This window comes from Podarcis cretensis (genome assembly GCF_951804945.1).
Source record: "Podarcis cretensis genome assembly, chromosome: 6".
In the NCBI taxonomy this organism is placed as follows: domain Eukaryota; kingdom Metazoa; phylum Chordata; class Lepidosauria; order Squamata; family Lacertidae; genus Podarcis; species Podarcis cretensis.
The window spans coordinates 99791405-99814578 of NC_137175.1; the positions used below are offsets into that span (position 1 = coordinate 99791405).

A 23174-nucleotide genomic window follows, 5' to 3' on the forward strand; every position below is an offset into this window, starting at 1 on the left:
GGACTATCCCAGCTCCTCCCTTCTTTTTGCAGCCACATTTTGCATCTGTTTTCACAACAGTAATTTCTTGTATAGTTTACTGCTTCGTAAGTCCATAGACTTGGCCTGTAAAAAAGAACGGGTGGGCTGAATGATTAAGTGCAGGGAATGAGCAATCAGTCGTTTATGTTGTTTAATTTTGGCATTGTAAAAAGGAGGGAAAAAAATAGTTAAGGATGGATGTGTATAGAGAACTTTTTCTCAAACAGCGGAAATAAAGTTCAAATAACATTTAAATTTCACAATGTAAAATATTTGTACATAATGTGAATTTCTGGGTGTGCAGTTTAAGAGACACTGAACTCAGTGTTACACATTTCTGAATTTTGATACACAACTTATCTCTCAAATTTAAACAATTTGAATGCAATAGTTAGAGGAATTTTAGAGATGATTTGGCAAGCTAGGAAGATCAGGTTTTTGAATTATTTTGCTTTTTTAATCTCTTTCTCTTTTGCATTTGACCAGTGGAAATTATTTCTGTATCAGAATGAAGTGGGCCTTAATTTTAAAAAAATTCTAATTTTATATGTTGCTCCCATTACAGGGCGTGTGGAACCTGTGGACTTGAGCAAACTGAATGAGATTGAGGATACTTTGAACACTGCCAAAAACCAGATGAGGGACAACGATTTGGACCGGAAAGTCTCCGATCTGGAGAAGGCAGCTGAAAAGCAAGCCAGTGCCATCAATGAATATGACAGGGACATTAACACCATTAGGAAAGACATTAGCAATTTAGAGGACATCAAGAAGACATTACCAACTGGCTGTTTCAACACCCCCTCTATTGAAAAACCCTAAGGATGAGCTAAAGGCAGGGGGGCGTTCCCTCAATGACTGGTGGAGCAGTTCTTTTGGCTGTGGAGTGCCTTAATTCCTAGGTTACCTTCTTCAGGACCCCCACCTCATCTCCCACACAGCTATCAGTTCTTTCTTTCCCAATTCAAGGGAGAAAATTGCAAGTTTCTGAATGAACGCAAATTAATTATCCAGTCTTTGGGCATCAGAAGGGTTTAAAGATATTAAATGTATACACTTCCTTGCTCAAAACACTCCATTTTCTCCTCTTCTCCCAGAAAAGACTCCCCTTTGATTTGCATAATGATGTGAAATATTATGGACTGTTGTGCTGAATTACAGAAAGGGCTATGAGAACTGATACATAGTGGGGGCAATCACAGGCTTCTCCTTTTTTCATCCCCCATCTCTCTCTCCCGTACCCCATCTCACAATTTCTCTGTTCTTTTTGTTTCTATGAAGGAAAAGGTTTGGCTACCAAAGTATTAAATTGTAATGGCCAGTATAGCTACAGTTTGTAAGAAACGCTGATGGCCTTCAGAATCAGAAAAGAAGAAAAAGTCAACTTAATTCATATATTAGTGGCCAATTAAACTACCACTTTGGTAGCCAGCTGCCAATTTTAAAGAAACTTTCTAGAGTGCAATATGTATATGTATATCTTGATTCTGAGAAACAGTTTCTCAGAAATGCTTTTGGGGAGTCATGAGGAAGGAGGGGTGTGTTAGGTCTCCATGGTGCTATACCTTGGCCTGCCTTCGACTTCTGAGAACACAGGCAGAAATTTTAATTCTTCAAGATGGAAGAATCTACTTGTGATCAGAATTGTTCCTGTCACCAGCCAGTCACTAGTAATATTCAAGAGGTATCTTCCAGGGACAGATAATTTAATATCAGCAGATTCTGTCTTTCTCTCTTGGGGGCGGAGGAAGCCCCTGAATCAGACTCTTTCTTTTCTTCCCTTTTTTGAAAGAAACATCCACTATCCAGAGAGTACTCTTTTTTTTGCTAGACTCGCCTGTGAAATTTGAAGTCAACATAATCCTCTCTGGCAGAAAATAAACTCGAATGTTTGCAGAGTTCTCTTTCTGCAGGTTGAACATATCATTTTGCCATGGTAGGTTTACCTCTTGTGTAAAAGAGGAGTAATCACAACATATAGCTGACCCATCTTTCTAGGAACAATAATTGTTCAGGCCTAATTCTAGGGGTAAATAACTCCCAAGAGTTCACAGTATTTACTAACTGAGCTGGTGGTGGCGTGGTATGAATTTCTGCCCTGCTCAGAATGCCCCCTCTCCCACTTTGATTATGCTTCCTTGTGGGGAGAAGATACCTCCTTCCATGTTGTCTCTCTTCTCCACCCCCCTCTCCCTTTTAATCCTGAACTGGAGGAAATTATCTGCCTCTGCAGTTTCCTCAAGAGAGAAGTCTGATGCTTCCACCCCCTGCCTTTGAGATCTGCATATACCCACCCTGAAACACTATGCAACTTTGTACGTTTGCGTAGAGGGGAAGAAATTTATTATCTGACACACACACTGGTGCTATTAATTATTTCAAATTTATATTTTTGTGTGAATGTGGGATTTTGTGTCTTTTTTTATCATGATTATAGTGTGAGGAAAAGTCTGTTTCTCTCTCTCTTGCCCCCTCCAGCCTTCCCCCCTGTAAATATGCTTGGCCTTGCTTCCCGAGTGGCCCTGTTCTCTCACTGCTTCCTCTTCACCGCCACACTGCCCTCATCCTCTCCTCCAGGTTAGTATTCCTCTGGCAGTGAGGGGCAGGGTGGGCGAGGGTCAGGTATTTTCTCTGCCCATCCTCACCTCTGCCCTCGTACTGGTGGCTAATATTGTGTTCCATATCTGCATTGCCAGCTGAGAGGCAAGTTCCCCTCCTCCTCGTCTAAAGCCACTTGTCACCTTAAGGAGTCAGAGGGGTGTAGCTCACGATGCCTTAGGCCATTTTGGGTGATGCTTTGCCCTGGGAGACTCTCTCTGGGCTGAAATGGGGAGCAGGCCTCCAACTTGTGTGCCTCCTCTGCCCCACACCTCCTTCCTCCACTGTGAGCAGAAATGGGAGAACCAGAATATCACCCATTCGGGCAGATCCAGAGACCCACAGGCCTGAGGCCTCCTCCCCAGGTCTCCTGCTTGGGGGTGAAGGCATCACCCAAACTGGCCCTTTGTTTGTGGTCTTGATATTCTGAATGGTTATAGGCTTCCTGCTGGCTTTGAAGAGGAAATGCGACTTGGGCCTACTTCTTACTCAGGTGGTTTAACCTAGGTCTGAGCTGGTACCATTTCTCCATGCAGTTTGGTTTTTGTTTTTCAAGAGAAAAACCTTTCTCTCAGACATGGCTAGTTGTCTACATGTAGGGAAATTAAGGAACATTCAGTCATGGGAGCCATTGACTGAAGGGGTGCCAGCCGGCCACATACTTTCCACCGCAGGACCAAGCGCTGGACCATTACTGTAGATTCAGTAGCAGGTCTCTGTGAATACAGGTAGGCAGGCAAAACCCCCTTGGCTTTGGTTTTTACAGCACCTCCAGGGCCAGAGAGAGAAGTTCCAGCCAGATCTTAATTTTATCCAAGCAACTTCTTCAACAGTTTACATAAAGCCGACTTGCATGCATGCAGGCAAACAGAACCGAAAGCCATGAACTGGAAATGGCTTTTTGCTGTGTCATGTCGCACTTGACTAGAAGGGGATGATTACAGTTCGTAGTGTGTTTCTAGTCCTTTCCTTGCCTTTCTAGTATTTCCCCCCTTTTCTCTTAAACAGGTTTTAACAGATTTTTTTTTATTTTTAAATAAATAAATAAAAAGGCCTTTATAAGAATTTACGAATATTGCGTTAACAGCTATTATCACGTTTGTATAGGTCCAAGTTATTTCTTTGCATAACAAAATGATGCAACAGCTGTTCACGGGAGACACCTGCTGAAGAGTTCCCTTCATTTTATTTTTTATTCTCAACTGTGAGCACCTCAAAAAGTGCCTTCACTCCAGTTTTAGACTTAAATCTGTGGTCTTGCTGTCTGGGGGCAGTGAACAAAAACAACAAAAATGCAACACTTGGCAGTTTTATGTATAAAACAGTATTTCTTATTTATAATAAAGACTGAATATTTGTAACCCCTCATATGCTGGGTTCTTGAGTATTTACTGTGTGTGTGTGTGTGTGTGTGTGAGAGAGAGAGAGAGAGAGAGAGAGAGAGAGAGAGAGAGAGAGAGAGAGAGAGAGAGAGAGCACCAGCTGTCCAAATATATTTGCTTTTCCTATCGGATTTGAATATGGGGGTGGAACGGTCTCATTTTACCTTACCACCTTTTTGTGGAAGGAAACCTGAGCTAAAAAGGATTTTAGCATGGAACTTCATCCAATTTCTAAATGGCTTCAAGATTTAATTTCACATTTTGAAAATATCCCCCTCTGTAGTGGCTAAAATGCTCACTTTGAATTCTAGAGACTTCTCGAATAACTGGAGATTTCAGTGACTGATTCACCATGACCTCTAAAACTTTTTCCTGGGTATCATTTATATTTTATTAAGAAAATTTCATTTATAAGAAGATAAGATTGAGGAAAAAGAAAAAAGTGGGTGAGAATTTTAAAAAGGAACAATACTGGGTAACCATAACCAGCTCAGACCCCACCAGCATATATTTGATAGGAATCTTTTACCACAGTGTTCACATCATTGTGCAGTTCTTAACACTGAATCTCATCTCTCATTGGCTATTCACTTAGCTTAGATCATTTTGGATCTGTTCACAGTCTGCTTTAGAATGTGTCATCCTAAATAACTCCAAATTATCTAAAAACTCATTCCTTACCTCTAACACAGGGTTTATGAATAAGTTGCAATACAGATCCTTGAGAAATCCCACTATTTCCTTCCCTCCACTTGTCAAAAGTTGGTCACTTAGTCCTACCCATTACTTTTGTGAAAGGCAATGTCCTCTCATTCTGTGGCTGCTAAATTTACTTAACGAGTCCAATAAGAGTCCTTCCCGTAAAATTCCTACTTGGACAGGATTGGGCACAACAGCTGAACAATATGGATCCAAGCAGAGCTAGGCTTTTCAAAGTTGCAGCCGTGTTGAGAAATTACCAATTATTATTTTACACTTTTTTGAGCTCCTCCTGTTAGAATTTCAGTCCTCCCCTGGGGAATATTTAGAAAATTAGCCTCCCCAATTTTGCCATCTATGAATGCAATTGTGGGTCTAGTTTAATGCTGTTGGTTTTTCTTCCTTACAGTTCCCTTCTCTTAGCCCATTGCTCCCTTCATCCCCTAAAAGAGTGTTATTCAACATGACATGAGCCAGAATTTCTCTTAAAATATTTTTTTCTGAGGAAAAAGCTGTTGAAGAATTTCAGCTCCCCTTCCCAAGCTGTCGCCCAGTTAACAGCATCATTATAAGCAAAATGTGATCCTTTGATTAATCAAACTGACGAAGCTCTGTGGCCTTACTGAAAACATTTGTGTCTGCTGGAGAATTATTTTTAGCGATGATTATCTTGCTTGCTTTACATGAGCAGATGATGGGGTAGTATCACCCCAGAAAGAACTTCATTCTCACCCACAACCACAAAACCTTTGTCTAGACCTGCTGGAGTGTGTTATGAAAATAGTGTCTGTATAATGCACTCTTGGTTAAAAGCTCATTCGGCAGCTCAGGAGTTGACAAAATCCCTCTCCGTATTAATCAGGAAATGCTAGGAATGTCATCAAGGAATTCCATTGATGCTCACTTCCTGACAGTTACAACAAAGAGGCTAAAAGGGCCGAGTAAAAGAAAAGAAAATTGAATGTGTGTGCAGAGGGGCAAATAAATTGATTCTTTAATCTTGAGAGGGAAGGAAGGAGGGGTCCGTTTTGCAGGAAGGGGCAGCAGACTGGACAGGCCAGATGTGACTGTACTTCCCTGCCTCGCTGACACCTCAGCCACAGTCTCGCCAGGTATGCATCACCTAGCTTGCTCAACGGAACTGAGCAGCAGGGTGTGGCCCTTCACTGATCTGCCGCAGCCCTGGAGGGTGTGGAATTTTATTTTAACCTAAGCTTCAGGGAAGGAGTGCTTGAGACAACTTTATCTGAGTGGAGAGGTAGTCACCAACTAGGTAGTGATAGCTTCCAGGCAAAAGTATTTTTAGCCACAGTTTGTAATCTGCTTCTACTGCCTCTTTGGTCCCACAGCAACAGTATTTACACTTTTTAATACTGCCACGCACCTTCTTTATCTGTTAGGCATTTCCTGCATCAGCGGTAGCTAAGCTGTGGCCCTCCAAATAGTGTTGGACTGCCATTTGTTTCATCTTCAACTGTTGGCCATGCTGGCTGGTGGACTGTTGCAGATTGTAGGGCACCGACATCTGGCAAGGGACAAGTTATTACATGGAGAGTATTTCCACTTGAGAAGAACACATTAATCCTGCAAGAATCCTTTTTGATCATTCAAACATTCAAAGTGCTTATCAGCTTGTATGTATGTCATCCCAGTAGGCCTTACAATGGCCTTGTAAAGTAGATTCATATTATCATCCAATGTTGCAGATTTTGGGGATAGGAGATAGGAGAAGATTTGCAGTGATTTGCATGTCATGTTGGGAGAAGTCACACTTAGCTGCAGCTTTCCAGGGCAGGAAAGTAATGTACATTCTATGAAATTATAGTTTGTTGTTGGGGGTTTTTGCCAAAGTTGTCGAGCTTTTTTGTTGTTGTGGAAAATCGGCGGGGGGGGACAGTGCTTAGCTGAACTTGTCTTTCTGGTAGCCCCACGACTCTGGAACTCATTGTCAGCTGACCTCCAAAAAGTTACCTCACACCAGTTTCCCCCCAAAAGATCTTGAAGGCCCATCTATTTCAGACGGCATACACATGGGTTCTTTGGGGCATATGCATTTGTGAAGCCTGTGTTTGAGCTGAAGGCTTAATGCAATTTATGATTACATTTATCAATGTTGTAGGGGTTATTTTTCTTTTAGAAGTTACATTTTTCCATCTGTGTCCATATTAAAGTCTCTACTATGATCACATATTAGACCAATATCCCATTTGTTCATATCCAGTCCATCTATTTGGTTCCATTTCTTACTGTATTCCACTTCCTGTTGGAGTATTCCATTTTGATTTTCCATTACATATCCATAAGTTCATGTCCAGTTCTGCATATCCAGTTCCATATCCTGTTGCATCCCATTTCCTCTTGTTTTTACAATGGTATCCTGATCTCTTCCACTTTCATTTTTTCCCATCTATTTCTAGAGGAAATAAGGTAAAGGTAAAGGACCCCTAACAGTTAAGTCCAGTCGTGAATGACTCTGGGATTGCAGTGCTCATCTCGCTTTACTGGCGGAGAGAGCCGACGTACAGCTTCCGGGTCATGTGGCCAGCATGAATAAGCTGCTTCTGGCAAAACCAGAGCAGCACACAGAAACATCATTTACCTTCCCGCCGGAGCGGTACCTATTTATCTACTTGCACTGTGATGTGCTTTCGAACTGCTAGGATGGCAGGAGCTGGGACTGAGCAACGGGAGCTCACCCCGTTGTGGGGATTTGAACCGCCAACCTTCTGATCGGCAGGCTCAGTGGTTTAGACCACATTGCCACCTGCGTCCCTACCAGAGGAAATACCATAGCTTTAGTAGCAACGTTCTTTGGGTACGTTCCAGATTGTAAGCAGAATCCTTTCTGTCTGCTAAAGCTAAAGAAAGACCAGGACTGAAATCCCAAAGCTTTTTTTCCTTTCATCTCTATCAACACCCTATCCAGATATATCTCCAAATCATCATTTGTAATCTTATCTTCTACATCTCCTCCAAATCCTTGAATGGAGATCATTTCCAATTCCATTTCCACATAGCCATCTGATTCCTTCAGTTTGCTTATTTCTTGATCCAGTCCTGCCACTTTTCATCAGTTTGTTCTGGAGTCTCTGTGCATGCTTCATTTCCATTTTTAACTTCATAAGCCTGTTTCTCCTCTAGCTTATTATTCCCATCGTTATCTTCATCCTCATCAAACATTGTTCTGAACATTTTTAGCTCTTCAACAGACACCTGTCTATGGGACCATTGTTTTAATTTTGTGTTTGCCCAGAAACGTGAAACTGTTTGCTGCTGCCCATCTCTACTGCCTCAGTCTTCTACTGCCTGGTATTGCCATGACCTGGAGGCAAAGGACCTGACAAACCATAGCAAAGCATGGTGATGATCTCACCCCATGTTTTTTTCTGAGCCTCCCAGCAGTGAGCAACCACAGAACATTACGCAGTCTGAACCAGCATCATCAGCTTAAGGCCGAGGAAGCTGCCAGACAGCTCAAGAGATTATGAGAAACACCTGAGCTTTAATTACCTACAATTAGAGGTTGGAATCAGAGGCAGTAAGCTAGGAGATAAGAAAGGCCTTGTACATATGTCACTTTTAAGTAAGTTCTGAACTCCATATCCCTATATGCATATGTATAGGCTGTGGGTCCCCCCCCCCACTAATGTTTTATCACTAAACAAGCAGCTTAGGAAGGAGTTCCTGTTAAGGATGGGCCAAACAGAAAGGCAACAAAGTGCCCTGCTTCCTCAACCTCTTAGCAAGCATTGTTATCAATGTATGTGGATAGAGGTGCTCTGATAGACATGATGTACTGAAACTGGCATAAAGCTTTGAGAATGTCCATTGCCAAACAAACTTTGCAGCCATGGTAAAAGTAGACAGTTCCTCTTCTGAGTGGGTAACTAATTAAAGAACAGGAAGCAGTGGTTAAGAGGGACGGTGCACAGTTTTTACAACAGAGGAAACTAAATTTTGGATTTCCTAAGGACTTTTACTGGAAGCAGGGACCATAATTTTTTCACAAATACCTGGAGAGTGGCACCACGTGTGAGCAATTAACTAGAAGCTACGGGAGATCTTGAACACATGTCACTGAATGTTTGCAGAGGACATCAAAATTACTCAGGATGGTGCATCTCAAAGCAAAATTTGAAGAGATCCTAATTGATTTCTCTAAAATTGGTGAATGGATAAGAAAAATGGCAGGTGAGAGTCAATTGATCTGATTAACAGTAGATGTTTTCAGACTTATTCAGTGGGGCCACAGAGTTTCTCAGAAGCTTACCAGGATGGCTTCTATTAGAAAACCAAGAATAGTGGATAAGCTTCTGTACCACACTTGGTCTCCCCAACACTACACAGCCATGGGAGAATGTTTGGTGTGTTCAACACGGCATCCTCAGCTTATGCACAATTAATGGTGAGGCGCACTGTTCCTAGTCAGCTATGCCCTGTGTGAAAAACTGTTTGTGGTCTATAGGAAAAGCTCCAGAATTCTCTGCAGCACACAAAGCTCAGTAGGATAAATCACTTTTTATATGGAAAGCAGGAAGTTTGAAGACCACTGAGCTAAAGCAAATAACACCTCCTGAACGGTATTGTTTTGTCTGCTTGAGTTTGGTGCAAAATATGAGCTGCTTTGTTTGTAGAAGGCTGGTGTTGGGTATAGAGTTGTGAGTATAGTAAATTCAGTTAACCTGAATTTAAACATGTACATTCCAGAATACTTTAATCAGGATTAAGTCTTAGCTCATCTTCACATCTGTTCCTCTTTTTCATCATAGATTCAAAATATGTCAGACATAAAGCAGTCCCTCTCAAGCTGTTTTGATTGGTGTGTTTTCTGGGTGTTGCTAAATAATAGTAATAATTATAATGCTAACAAATTCTTTGCAAGTATTCTAATTGGGCTAAGGTGAGTGGGAACATGCCCATTTCATTCTGGAACGTGGCACAGGTTTAACAAAAGTGGTGTTACCTGAGGGTAAAACCAGCTACTTAATGAAGTTGTGTTTTACATTAATGAGTTTACAGAACAAGCCCTGCGGTGAGTCTGGCCTTGGGTTTGCCCTGTAAGCGATTTTAATGTGGAAGATCAATAATTAAATTGTTCTTTCTGTCCTCCTGCCACCCATCCCACTCCCTCTTGGCCTTCTGCCAGGGGCTTTGGCTGCTGTGTTCTGCAGAGATCCGCCCCTACGAATGGCTAAGAAGAAACTGTTAAGTGTCTCCCTGAACTGTACATGGGCTGGGCCCTCTTTTTTTTTTTTTTTTATTTGCAAGGTGAGTCAGACTGAAGGCAAGTTCTCTTATTCCTGTCTAGAGTGATTCAGGCAGAGGAGGTGATAAAAAGCACCTGGAACAAGAAACAGAGGCCCGGGTGGAATTGTCCGCAGCTGCACGTCTACCACCACACAGCTTTGTCCCTTGATCTTGAGGCTTTTGCTTGGAAGAGTTGGATCTGAGCACTTTCTGGACAACACAGCCCTCCAAACCTCCCTGGAATGCCTCAGCACTGGCTGGTGACTGTCAGCTGCCTTGCAATCACTCTCCTCCTCCCGTCAGCTGTTGGCATTCAAAGAAGAGAAGGTGAGGCAAACGAGCGTGAAATCTTTCCACTTTAGTTTTTGGAAGTGGGCTTCATTTTGCAGTCTTCTGTCTCTCCCTGACACTTGTTTTTGTGTCAGGTGCACTGTGGGCCAGCTGCTGAGCAGCCCCTTGTTGTGTGAGAGAAGAAGCTAAGCTGAAGACTCTTTCTCTTTATGAGCATGTGGAATGTCTTGGGAACTGGGCAGTAACGTTTTCAGCATGTGAGCGATAATGGAGGATGGGACCAGATCTTCGTCATCTAAGCTTCCTTCCTTAGGTCTGGCCCATGTTTCTCCTCCAAAGCCTTCTAGTTAGAGGTAGATGGTGAAGCGCACACTGGGGTCGCCTAGCAACTGTGAGCTTGCTCATGTATTATCTGTATCCTGATTGGGTGTCTGGGCTGAGATATGGTCACACCCGGTAATCGGTCAGTGATGAGGACAAATGTCCTATCAGTCTAGTGGATAAGTCCACTATAGGTCTTTTAGTAAGAAGGTGACAAGTGGATGAATGTTGATCCCCAGTAAATTTAGATTCATTCAGGGACTTTTGAAAATGCTGTCCTTAGTGTTTTACTTCAATCTCCAGATGGAATATACATTCAAATGAGACATGTTTATTCCAATACTTTTTATATGCTTCCTAGGGCAATGGGGAGGGGCTTTGGTTCAGTAGTAGAACATCTGCTTTGCATACAGAAGATATTGAGTTTCATTCCTTAGCATCTCCAGGCATGATTGGGAATGTCTCCAGTCTAAAATCCTGAAGAGTGAAAAGAGCTAGATAGAGCAACGGTCTTACTCTATATAAGGCAGTTGTTGCAGTGGAAGAAACTGAGGGTGGGGATGGTAATTTTTAAAATAATTGTTTTACTAAATTGTTTTAGATCTTGAGCTAGAAACAGAAATTCAGCTTTCAAAGTATATACAGTACATCATGCAAGTATATACAGTCCCTGTGTGCACTTGATCAACAGTGTTGGTGTTAATTCTTCACTTTTTGACGTTAGCAGGGTGGTTTCTGTGATGTAATTCTCTCAGCATATCTACCAGTGTCTTCAAAATTAATTCTATGCATTTGACACTTTTCATAAACTCACTGTGGGCTAACATGTCAGAGTTCTTAACTTTGAGTTAGTACCACTCATATGTTTGGCCACACATTTATATCAGTTTTACACCAGTGTTCCTATGGTGCCTTCCTTTAAGGAATCCTGTGAATTGTAGTTTGAAGAGAATGATGAGAATTTCTTATAAATCCCTAAACATTCATATATAGCCACGTAGAGAACAAGAATGAAGACAACTATAATTTGTTATATATAACAATTGTTTATAGACAAGGGGTGATTCCACACTAGATGTTTCAGTGTGGGACTGCCACGCTCTGTTCATTCACTTTCTATTTCATTCATTCATTTTATTTGTATACCACTTTTCAACACTCTGGGAATGGCTTCAACAGGCCTGCTAAACCAGGTGAGAGTAGCCAAGGGGTCTCAAATCCCCACTGAGTTAGGGACCTGCATGCAAAGACAGGCTCCGGTGGATTGAGTGGACAAGACTAATGGCGCCTCCAACAGTCAAGAAGGTGGTTTCTGTGTGTGCTGTATAGAGGGAAGTGAGCAAATGGGGCGCATCCACCTAGGAGAAAGAAAACTCTGACCTTCAACCTCTGCTGCTTTGCAGGATATTTTTGGGAGAAGAAAAGGCTAAGGAGTAAACTATGGTTACCAGATGTCCCTGTTTCCTGGGGACAGTCCCCGGATTTACAAATCTGTCCCTGGACAAAATACGTCCCTGGAATGTCCCCGGATTTCATATAATGTCCCCGGATTTATATTTTAAGTGTTGTAGATTTATTAGTAGGGAATGAATGTTGCATGATTGGTTCAACGGCACAAGACACAATATATAGGGACTTCCAGGAAGGCAAAATGGCAGGTGCCACGGCAGCGAGCAGCTTCTGAAGCCAGCCAGAGCCAACTGCACTATCAGGCTGGCTCCAGGCTGCTAAGACTGCCGCTGCCGCTGCCGAGGGGGAACCGGGGATGCCCGGCATGTCAACTGGGGGAACCGCTGACACACACACCCAATGACCCAAATTGAGCTGGGAGCGAGAGTGTCCGGCCACCTGGACGACTGCCCAGTGACGCTCCGGAGCCGACACAGGGAGAAGGAGGAAAGGAGAAGGAGAAGGGAGAGAGAGAGAGAGAGGAAGGAGAAAAAAAGAGGGGAGCCCTGACCTTGCCATGCTGCTGCCGCCACCACTGAGGAAGAGAGGTAGCAGAGCACCGGGAGGGCAAGGACACATGGCCGAGCCGAGGCCTGACCGAGCCTACACCATGGCAGGTAGCGCTCCAAGAGATGGTTCCACGGAGCAATGGTTCCAAACTACAAGAAAGAAGATTCCACCTAAACATTAGGAAGAACTTCCTGACAGTAAGAGCTGTTCGACAGTGGAATTTGCTGCCAAGGAGTGTGGTGGAGTCTCCTTCTTTGGAGGTCTTTAAGCAGAGGCTTGACAACCATATGTCAGGAGTGCTCTGATGGTGTTTCCTGCTTGGCAGGGGGTTGGACTCGATGGCCCTTGTGGTCTCTTCCAACTCTATGATTCTAGATCATGCCGGGGCCCAGAGGAAGGCCACGTGACAGAGGAGACCCAGAAGAGAACATATTACTTCTTAATTTTTTAAAAAAAGATTTTTTTGTTTTAAAAAAAAATTAAAAATTTGTCCCCGGATTATTTGAAAAAAATCTGGTAACCTTAGAGTAAACCCTGCACAAATCTGGAGTGGAGTCCCTAAGACGGTTGGCTGGCACCTTGCACCCCTCCTTCCAGCAACTCCTGGAGTCCAGCATCTTGCTCTGCTTTCCTTTGGACCACATCGGTGAGGCTGAGAGGGGGTCTTGTCATCTGGGCAGCCCAAGACCTCCAGACACACTACCTAGGCTTGCATCCTGGGGAAGTCACTTCAGTGCTGGTAACTCAGTGGTTTGACGTCACCCCCAGAGGCACACTCCATTATCTCTTGAGATAGCCAGATGCTAACAACATACATGGCACATACATGTGCAAATCTACACACACACATCCATACACAGCTGCCACAGGAAAAAATAGATCTCAGGGGAGAGGAAATTATAACCAACACTGAACTCATAGAGCATGAGGAATCATAGATGCCAGTAGTGAACTTATTATCCCAAATGTAGATGTTTATCTAGCCCACATGGCACCATCCATGGTAAAGAGGGAAGTATCAGCCTTGGGAAGACCTCAAGGTTTGCAGAAGTGCAAAAAATATTTAGGGGGAAAACTGATATATTTAGCAATGGTAATGTGAGGAGGGAGTACAGTCCAACCCAGTGAAGAGTGAACTTGCTGTGTGGTTACAGAACACTGACTTCTTTTGTGTTCTAGAGTTGGAATGTTTGCAAATGGGAGGTCTAAGATGACCAATCTGGACAGGGAACACAGACCCTTTGTGTCACTATTTTCCAGAGACAGTCCTGGATTTAGAGAAGCCATCCTGGTTTCTGATTTGGTCCTGGAATGTCCTGCTTTTTCTTAGGACATCACTATTTTCATCAGAGAAATGTTGGAGGGTATGGTAGGATGTCCCTGTTTTCATCAGAGGGTATGGAGTTATGTAACCCCTGAGCCAAGGAGATAACTAGACAGCCCTCTATAGTTTTATTATGTTTTTATATACATGTTGGAAGCCGCCAAGAGTGGCTGGGGCACCCCCATCAGATGAGTGGGGCAAAAATGACAAGGTATGGTCATTTTGTATGGTTTCATGTCCCTATTTTCATCAGAGAAATTTTGGAGGGAATGGGAGCAAGCTCTTGAAGCAAGAAGCAGGGAAAACAGGCGTGAATAGGAAGGAGTGGAAAAGGGGACAGAATAAGGGGCTTAACGCTTAATATTATCTAAACTAGGAAAGAACCTTGAAATGACAGGAGTTACCTTTTCTTTTTGCCCACCCAACACAAACAAAGGAGCTTGTGACCACCTTCAGTTGTTTTACTACATCAAAATTCAGTTGGTTTAAGTTCGGATGTTCCAGGTGCACTGAAGTGAAAGTAGCACTAAATAACAGCCTGCTTGTGTCTGACATCTTTGGCTTTGACAGCTTCAGGTCTATAAATGCATCAGTCCTTCTCACTGAATGAGCAGAAGGGAAAGCACTGACCCCAGAACACTGCCCCGCATTAAAAAATGGAAGGTAAAAAAGGCAGCATTCCCACTTGCCTGCCAAGATGTTTAGTGCCTTAGTAGCAATGTGGGAAGCTGACGGTGTAGTACCCAATTCATCTTTCCACATTATCCCCCAAAAAAGGGGGGGGGGGGAATAAGGCAAGTTCCTTTACATCTTACTTCAGAAGGCTCTTTTCCCATAGCGGCAGAGCAGGCACGGCTGATCCCCTTCTTTTGGAGCTTGGCTGCAAGGCCTGAGAACAAAATGGTGATCCCTCATTCCACATACAGAAGCCAAGCATACTGGCCGTTGCATCTTACTTCAGTCTTAGTTCAGCACTGGAGGCAGGACATTGTCATCTGCTGCACCTGAGGGCAGAGGGCTGGCTGAGGAGGTGCAGGTCACATCCAGCTCTGTCCTCCAACACATTGCTGCTGACCTGTCCCCTCCCAGCACCTGTATCTTGCTTACCCTTCCAGGATTAATTTGGTCCCCAATTCTTCCTTTCTCTCAAATCCATCAGTTTATATTCACCTCATTCTGAGAGACCAGCGGGGAGGGGAGTCTGTCGCAGCAGCAGGGGGAGACACGTGTCTCTTCACCAGCCTCTCGGCCTCACTTCTCTCCTGCTCCACCTTCTGAGTCTGAAATTCCCTCCGCCACAGACTCTTCTTGCTCACTAAGCCCTGTTACCCCTTCAGTTTCTGACACCTCCCCCCCCCCCCAGTCTTTCCTCTCTTTCTTCTCCATGTGACTGCTCCTTGTTGTCCCACCACCACTCCCTGGGCTCTGAGCCTTCCTTCCCTTGGGGTTCCCCAGCTGGTTCCTCTGTGTCCAACCAGTCCCGGACATATCTAAAGTTTTATTGTGAAAGCCCATCTCAGCACTGAGAATCTCATTCAGAAAAGCTATGCGAAGAAACTTCACAGGCATCAGCACTGGGAAGAAGTGTGACATTACCTTGTGTAAACACATGCAGTTACAGACACGCTTATCGTGATGTAATTGTCTCCAAAGAGGCTATTGACAGACACAAAGCATTGAGAAAACAACAGCAGCAGCAGAATCAAGGCAAGACTGGATGATGTAATCTGTAAGCAAGTTGAGCTATTGGCTATGAAAATTGCTATGCGGTGCTAATTACATGTGTTGGTCAATCTAATCAGTAGTCATTGCCATATTAGGCTTTTTTAAGTTAGGAAAAATAAATGTGCAAAGAGTGTCAAGGTCTTTCTCTCACTGGGAGGGTAAATCTGTATCTGAATTTCACCACTCCGGAAGGAAAGTGAAGACTCACAGGACTAAATGCTCTTTCATACAAAAGAATTCCTTCTACATAGGAAAATAACAGACGGTACTAGATAAGTTTAAAGAAGCCTTCAGTCATGGGATTCTCTGCATCTGCAGGCTGAATTGGTGCAACTCTTTCCCCCCACAATATATTTACCACCCCCTCAGTGAGAACTAAGATGCTGTGGTTTAAAGTGGTCTTTATATAAAATAGCAACTGAGACACAACATGAGAGTCAGTTAATTTAGATATGACACAGAATTTAACAAAGTAAGCTTTGCTATGGTTTAGCTTGACAGCTACATTTACGAAATGTGGTTTGTGATTGGCTGGCAAATCAGAAAGCTGGTTTTGAGCTGGCATTGCAAACCATGATTTTCTTATTTATGGCTTGGTGTGATGTCTGAATGGACCAATGCTGAACAGATTAATCTGTGATTAGTGCACTGCAAACCATCGTTTAGAATGCTATCTGTGAACTTAGTCAATTTCTTCATCTTGTGTAAATACCCACCTCCCTTAAACAGAAGGAAGACAAAGACCAGTGTTCTTTCTTGGTATTTGTTTAGATTCAGTAATCATTACTTTTGCCTTAGGCATAAGCTTTGAAGCCAAAGTCCCCCTCTCCCCACACCAAATAACCACCTAGAGAGCGTTTGTGTTCCACCAGCAAGTGGGGGAAGAGCTGCAGCAGATATTGATGTGGGGAGGGGGAGTCTACTTTCTCTGTCCTGTACTAGTCCACCACTGAAAGTCCCTCGCTCCAAACACTGCTTTTCCCTAACAGAAGTAGCCTTCTTCTTCACACACACACCCCAAGCTCCTAAGAAGGGAGAGAATCTCTGGTCCAGTCAGGGTGGAAGAATGAGGAGAAGTTTTCCCACTCTTGCTTGCTGCCTTCCCAGTAAGAACTGTCTCACCCGTGCCAGTAATTATTTAAGAAAACAATATGCATAGCCTGTTGGCATCTGTCTGTCTCAAGAGACAATGGAGTATGCTTCTGGGGGTGAAATCATACCACTGTGTTACCAGCCCTGGTGACCTCCCCGGGGCATAAGCCTGGGCAGTGTGTCTAGAGGTCCTGGCCCACCCAGATGACAAGGAACACCGCCCCCCCGATGTGGTCCAAAGGAAAGCAGAGCAATACATTTCACACCAGCTTGGCTGCAGGAGTTGCCAGAAGGAGGCATACAAGATGCCATCCAACTGACTTGGGGACTCCATTCCAGATTTGTGTAGGGTTTACTCCTTAGCCTTTTCTTCTCCCAAAATATCCCACAAAGCAGCAGAGGTTTAAGGTCAGAGTTTTCTTTCTCCTAGATGGGCCACCTTCCCAGGTGGATGAGCCTCACCTGCTCCTCACTTCCCTCTACACAGCACATTTAGAAACTGCCTTCTTGACTGTTAGACCCATTGGTCTCACCCTCCCAATCCACTTTGCCTGCAGGGGAAGTCCCTAACTCACTGAGGGTTTGAGACCCATCAGCTACTCTCACAAGTGGTATCACCTCTGGTGGGATACATGTCATGCTCTTTCTGGGGTAGTTTATCCACCTATAGTCTCCAGCCTGCACTCAGCTCTCACCTGTGGCTCCTTGCCGCTCTCAGCATGCAGCAGTGCTCACACTCCAGGAATACATAGCTATATGCTCCATAATTAAGGAAACATCTAGTTCAGCCCTCAGTAACCTGTGTAACGTAGACACTTGTCTCAATCACACACCACAGTTTTCAGTGTATGCCTAAAAAGGCAATGCCCTACTTGGGTTTAAGGTTTAAGAAGCCGCACCACGTCTTCCTGTCCTCTGAGTCATTTTGAGACATGCTGAGATGATTTTTTTTTTTAAAATAGAATGTGGAGGAACACACACCCAGAATTCCTTGCAGCATGCTATTTGAGCCTGAGATACTGGGAAAGCAGGGAATGACCCACTTCTGCGGTAATGGGAGGGCTCCCACACAAGCTAACTTCAGGCGTGGCTAGATGGGGCATTGAAGGAGCCTGGGAAAGCAAAGGAGGCTGTTGACGGGCACATGGGCTGAGGCTCTGCCTGGGGGGCGGGGGGTGCTGATTAAATTCCAGGTGCTTCTGAGTGAGCGTTGAAGGGTATGAGATCAGCTCTACTTGGCTTGGCAGCCTTGGCAGACCCAGCATCCGGCTGATGCCTTGGAAGCTCTCAGGTGCTCGGAATGCAAGTGTCGTGCCTGAACCTGATCGTATGTGTTGGCAGCCAAGCTGAGGATTAGCAGGAGCAGCTGTGGAGAGCAGCTCTTGGTGTTTCATAGACTAGCAAAAGCACTGTAACACCCATGATAATTCTGCAAACTTGGTAGGTGACGGAGATGTGATTCTTAAGTATATGGTTCTCCGTAGTATTCATTACAAAGAGGTTGGCTATGAAAATTTCCCTCTGCTTTCTTCTGGGCTTGTTGGTACTCTGCACACAAACATGGGGGGGGGGGGAGAGGCAATCTAAATCCTGTGCTTGGAAAACAGAAATTCAGTACTAAAAATAAAGAGCATTAATAAAATGTTGGTAGATCCATAAAATTCACCTTAACGCCTTAGGGCACAGCTACACTGCCAACCTGTACTGGTTTATACTTGTTCATGTTTCACGGCTTCTCCCAAATAGCTCTGGGAAACGTAGTTTGGCCCCCTGCAGCCTTCTAGCAGGCCTTGCAGCTCCGCCTTTCCTGGTACATTAGCTTAGGGAAGGAAATCCTTCAGGTACAGGCTAAACACTTTGCTTTCTAATGGTTGCTTCTCTCTGGGTTTGCTGCTGTTTTGTTCGTGGGGTCCAGATGTTATTATAGAGGGTCCTGAGTGTAGGAAGAGAGAGAAATTCAAGTCCGTGAATTCTCCAAGGTCTAAAGATAGAATATCCACAGTGCCTGGGAGTCTCTCCTAGGGGAGCCAGATTTTCCTTGTTACAGAGCAGGTCATGGGGCTCACTCTCCTTTCTTAGATAAGTCCTGTCAATGGAAGAAACTGGGAAACAAGTTGCTTGCCATAGAAACAGGGGGGCTTTTGATAGGGGACTGAGGGAACACCTCCCCTGTTGTTTCAGCATGAGAATCTTTTTGAATACAGTATAAATATAAAATTCATGTTCTGTTTTATTTTAACCCAGATTGATTAGTGCATATAGATTACAGTATTTTAAAATGTAGTCCTGCTGCAACAGCTGTGGAGAATGACACCATCGGTCCACTGGCGCACTTTTCAAAGTACCAGAGCAGGCTGCCGACCCCTCTCCTCCTGGCACAGCTGCTTCTGGTTTTTCCTCATCAGCTACTTTCTCTTTCTGCTTCTGAGGCATCTAATCATAAGCTTGCATTTTTATTAAAGCTTATATGTTTAATCAGGGCTTGTATTTTAAGAATGAGTTTAAAAATGTTCTGTTTCATGCCAGGCAGAAGACCATGCCTAAAAACCTTGGCAAGATATTTTTACTCCTAGACAAGGGGCCCCCCTGATTTATAGCAGAAAACAATTCTCAAAGTCGTAAAAACGGAATTACAGGCTGACAGCCAAGGTTACACTGACCCTACAAATTAAGGGTGGATAAATAGTAAAATGAGCCATATCTTCTTCCTAAGGTTAAGAAGGTCAAGAGCAGTGAAAAAGCATCTAGCTGGCAGAAACAGAACATTTTCTGGGAAATCTTTTCTAAAGCTGTTTGTTTCTTAAACTAAGATCCTTTTAAGATTTCTTTTCCTTTTAAAAGGTTATTTATGTATTAAATATATTAGTTTAAATATAATTATGCAAAGGATTTAAGAAATGCTAGATTCTTATTTCATATAGTTGGAAGAGATCACAGGGGCCATCAGCCATCAGCCCCCCCCCCCTTGCCAGACAGGAGACGCCATCGAGCACTCCTGATATATGGTTGTCAGGCCTTTTGTTTAGAAACCTTCAAATGAAGGAGATCTCTCAATGTTGATGTGAACTCAATCCTTGACATGCATAAGATAAAAATTCAAGATTAATTATCTGTTTTGGAAGGCAATAGGGCAAGGAGGGCAAGAGGTGAGCTGGTAATTAAGATTCCTTGTTGAGACACATGTAAGATATATTACTACTTATTTGTCATTTATAGATAGAAGAATATATAGCTTTTTGATTTCCATAAAAGGGCAAGAAGGAAATGGGTGTATCTTTTGTGATTGGCTCTAGCAAACAGCCAATAGGAATTTCAACCAGGCTGATTGGACAGAGGCAGCCACAGGAGGAGCAAGGGGGCTGGATTAAGGAAATATAAGTGCTGGCCAGAATGGCAAGAGGCCAGGCCAGAGCTTGGTAACCATATACCACTGTGCCTCATATTTATTTGTCTGACAAATAAATTACTATTTTAATTTCTCTATTGCTGCGTTGAATATTTCATTCCAGCTAAGCGTTAACCACAAGCAGGGTGCTACACTTCCAGGCCAAGACACTTTAAAGACTAACATATGTATTGGAACAGAGACCCCTTTGTAGGATGCAATGCCAACACTGCTTTTGGATATCAGCACCAACTTGCTATTTTTATTTTTAAATTTTATGATAGGCTGTTATTGTAAAATATGGTATAGACATTTTTATAATAAACAAAATGTATAGGAAGAGATGGAAAGTGGGATTTGTTCTCTGGACAATGCTTCTTTGCTGAGCTTGTTCATGACTCTAACCTTGAGTTATGAGTTGTTGGTTTTGCTTATGCATATGCTGTGAGGTGGGATTAATGATATTACTAATAAGAGTGACAAGAGTTTCCTGGTTCCATATTAATTCCTCATCTGTGTTTTTTTCCTTCCATCACTAATATTCTTGCTGTTTTAGCTCCCATTTCATTTTGGCTGAAAGGGAGTTGAATTGCTGGTGTTAAATTGAAAGGGCAATGGAGCAGAGTGAGAGAAATGAAGACTAAGAGAAGGCATGGCAGTGCCTTAAGCCCAACCTACTCCATTTGAAATAACCACAGGGCACAGTTCTTATAGAATGGTAAAGTTGGAAAGGGATCCTGAGGGCCATCTAGTCCAACCCCCTGCAAGACAGGAATCTCAGCCAAAGCATTCACATTAACTAAAGCATCTTAGGTTGCAGTGGTTTGCTTTTAAAAACCCAAATATAGAAAACTAGCATGCTGCGGAAGCTGGCCTGTCAACACTGGAAACAATGGACCAGCCAGTTTTCTGTGATGAGGGAATCAGGCTAATGTTGCATGACTAGTCACTGCAGCTTGCGTAGCTTGGATCTGAGCTTATCAACAGGGTGGCCTTTAAATGTATATCATCAAGTAAAAATGGCGAGCCAATTTCTGGAACTGCCAAATGGGTTGTTGTTCTTGAATGGTGTGAACTATTCTCTTTGCTTTCAGCCTGCCATTGCAATGGGAAATCCAGGCAGTGCATGTTCGACATGGAGCTGCTCAGACGAACAGGAAATGGATACCGGTGCCTCAACTGTGCCGAAAACACAGAGGGAAATAATTGTGAGCGGTGTAAGGAGGGCTTCTACCGCCAGGAACCTCGAGGACGTTGTGTATCCTGCAGCTGCAACCCCAAAGGTATGCAGGGACTGAGGGGCAGGTGGGAAAGCCCCTCACCCCCAATCTTATGGGACTGCAGTGTCTGTTGAGGTTCTACTGCTGCATATCTCTGTCTACACTCAACCCAAATATGTTGGCAAAATAAGCCAAATGTTCTGGCACCCTTAAAGCCACTCACTACGTGGAGAATTGGGGTTCCAGTGCATACCCTGAGTTGGGTTCCTCTGAATGAGATCAGGGAGAGGAGAAGCCAAAAGCAGCCGTTCTCCTGAACACAATCAAGGGGCACTTCCAGACTGTTACTGTTTTCAGGTGGAAATCCAGCTTGCACAATCATAGTTGGCTAAGAAGTCTTGTGCAACAAACTGCTTGCCTGAAAGATTGGACTTTCTGCAATAAGGAAAGTGAAGGTGGAATCCACTGGGAAATGTGGAGTGGCACTTGCTTTGCCATAACATCATCTAACCACCCTGCGAATAAGTGAAGATGAATGCTCAATACATTACCTGTTTGGAAGCATGCCAGGTCTGTAGGACTCCAAAAACTTGTTTTTGTTATTGTGGAATGGGGACCCGAAGGTACGCCTCAAGGCCTCAGTGAGGTTTATAATGCTAACCACAATGCACTTCTATCCTATTGTTGTTTTCAATTAGATACCACATTCTGATGTGTTTTTCCCAAAACCAGCTTCAATCTGAATGTGAAGCAAAACAAAACAACCTAGCTGTGTTCTAAGCCGGTAATGCGTACAGAGCCTACGTAGCTTGAATTTTCTTGGTTATTTGGGCCAGAAGGAAAAATAGTCAGCATCAGCCTCCCTTTTGGCAAAGTTTACTATGTAGTCACTTTGTGCATTGATTGTTCCTGTGGAGCAGAAATAGCACTAGATATCTTTGGTCAGCTGTGAGGCAAAAATGGTGCCAGTGATGTACATCTGCTAAAGTGTTACATCTAGAGATCTGCATAATATAATGTGCTGATCCCAGCACAGGTTTAGCATATCTTAGAAATATGAATTTCTTCTATCTAAAGAACAAAGCTCTGCCTCTCCTCCATTCCAGCCTAGCTGTTTTCCTAGAGGGAATCATTAGCACATCCTTTCTCCTCAGCTGCTTTAGAACAAAGAGCTAGTAATACACCCAAAATGGAGACCTGTAATACAATTATTTCTCATGTGATCTAAGTTAAATACTTCATGACAGATCCAGCGGAGATACAGCCCTACTTAAACCATTGGCTATTAGGCTCTCTGCATCTCCAATGTTTAGCTCAGAGGAATTGAGCTTTTAGCAGTACACATCCATACATATACAGAGTTATTTAATTGTACGTTGAACTATCAAATAACTTAACAGGTTTTGTCTGTGCAAATAGAAGATTGCTGCTTTTTGCTTCCCCTTATTTGAGCTGTATGAACTTTAGGACAGCCTTTCTAGGTCCTTTTCCCTTCTGGAAGAAAGCAATGGAGACTTAGGGCCAAAAGTAATTGTGATGCTGATCATGCCACTTGCAGGCATGTCAGTTGATTTTTATCAAGACCACAGGATGCAGGGACATTTAGTCCTTTCCTCTCCTCCTGTGGTCCTGACAAAAGTAGTCTGGTCCTGCTATTACCTCTGGGAAAGAAGCCTTCATTGGCAGCAGTGGATACTTCCCTCCAGGGGCTCATGGTGTGTGTGTGTGTGTGTGTGTGTGTGCGCGCGCGCGCTCGTGCGTGCGTGCGTGACAGAAAGAGAGAGAGAGTGAGTTGTGGGGAGTGATTTTCATCAGACCTGAAGCAAAGGAGGAAAGTGTTACCCATCTCCTCCCCACATACCAGTCCCAACAAAAATCCCCAACAAAAATTTATTAATTTTGTTCTAAAA

At 43.5% G+C, this 23174-nt stretch overlaps 2 protein-coding genes across 2 annotated transcripts in view; both read left to right on the plus strand.

Moving 5' to 3' along the window:
• Positions 1–3987, plus strand: part of LAMC1 (laminin subunit gamma 1) — a 127312-nt gene extending 123325 nt beyond the window's left edge. The window contains exon 28 of the mRNA XM_079981040.1: positions 587–3987. Coding sequence (XP_079837166.1) covers positions 587–843 — 257 coding nt within the window. The 3' untranslated portion in view covers positions 844–3987. The remainder of the gene's footprint in view (positions 1–586) is intronic.
• A 5969-nt stretch (positions 3988–9956) lies between these two features.
• Positions 9957–23174, plus strand: part of LAMC2 (laminin subunit gamma 2) — a 45912-nt gene continuing 32694 nt past the window's right edge. Inside the window, exons 1-2 of the mRNA XM_079981178.1 lie at positions 9957–10274; positions 21139–21327. Of these exons, the coding sequence (XP_079837304.1) occupies positions 10190–10274; positions 21139–21327 (274 nt within the window). The 5' untranslated portion in view covers positions 9957–10189. The remainder of the gene's footprint in view (positions 10275–21138; positions 21328–23174) is intronic.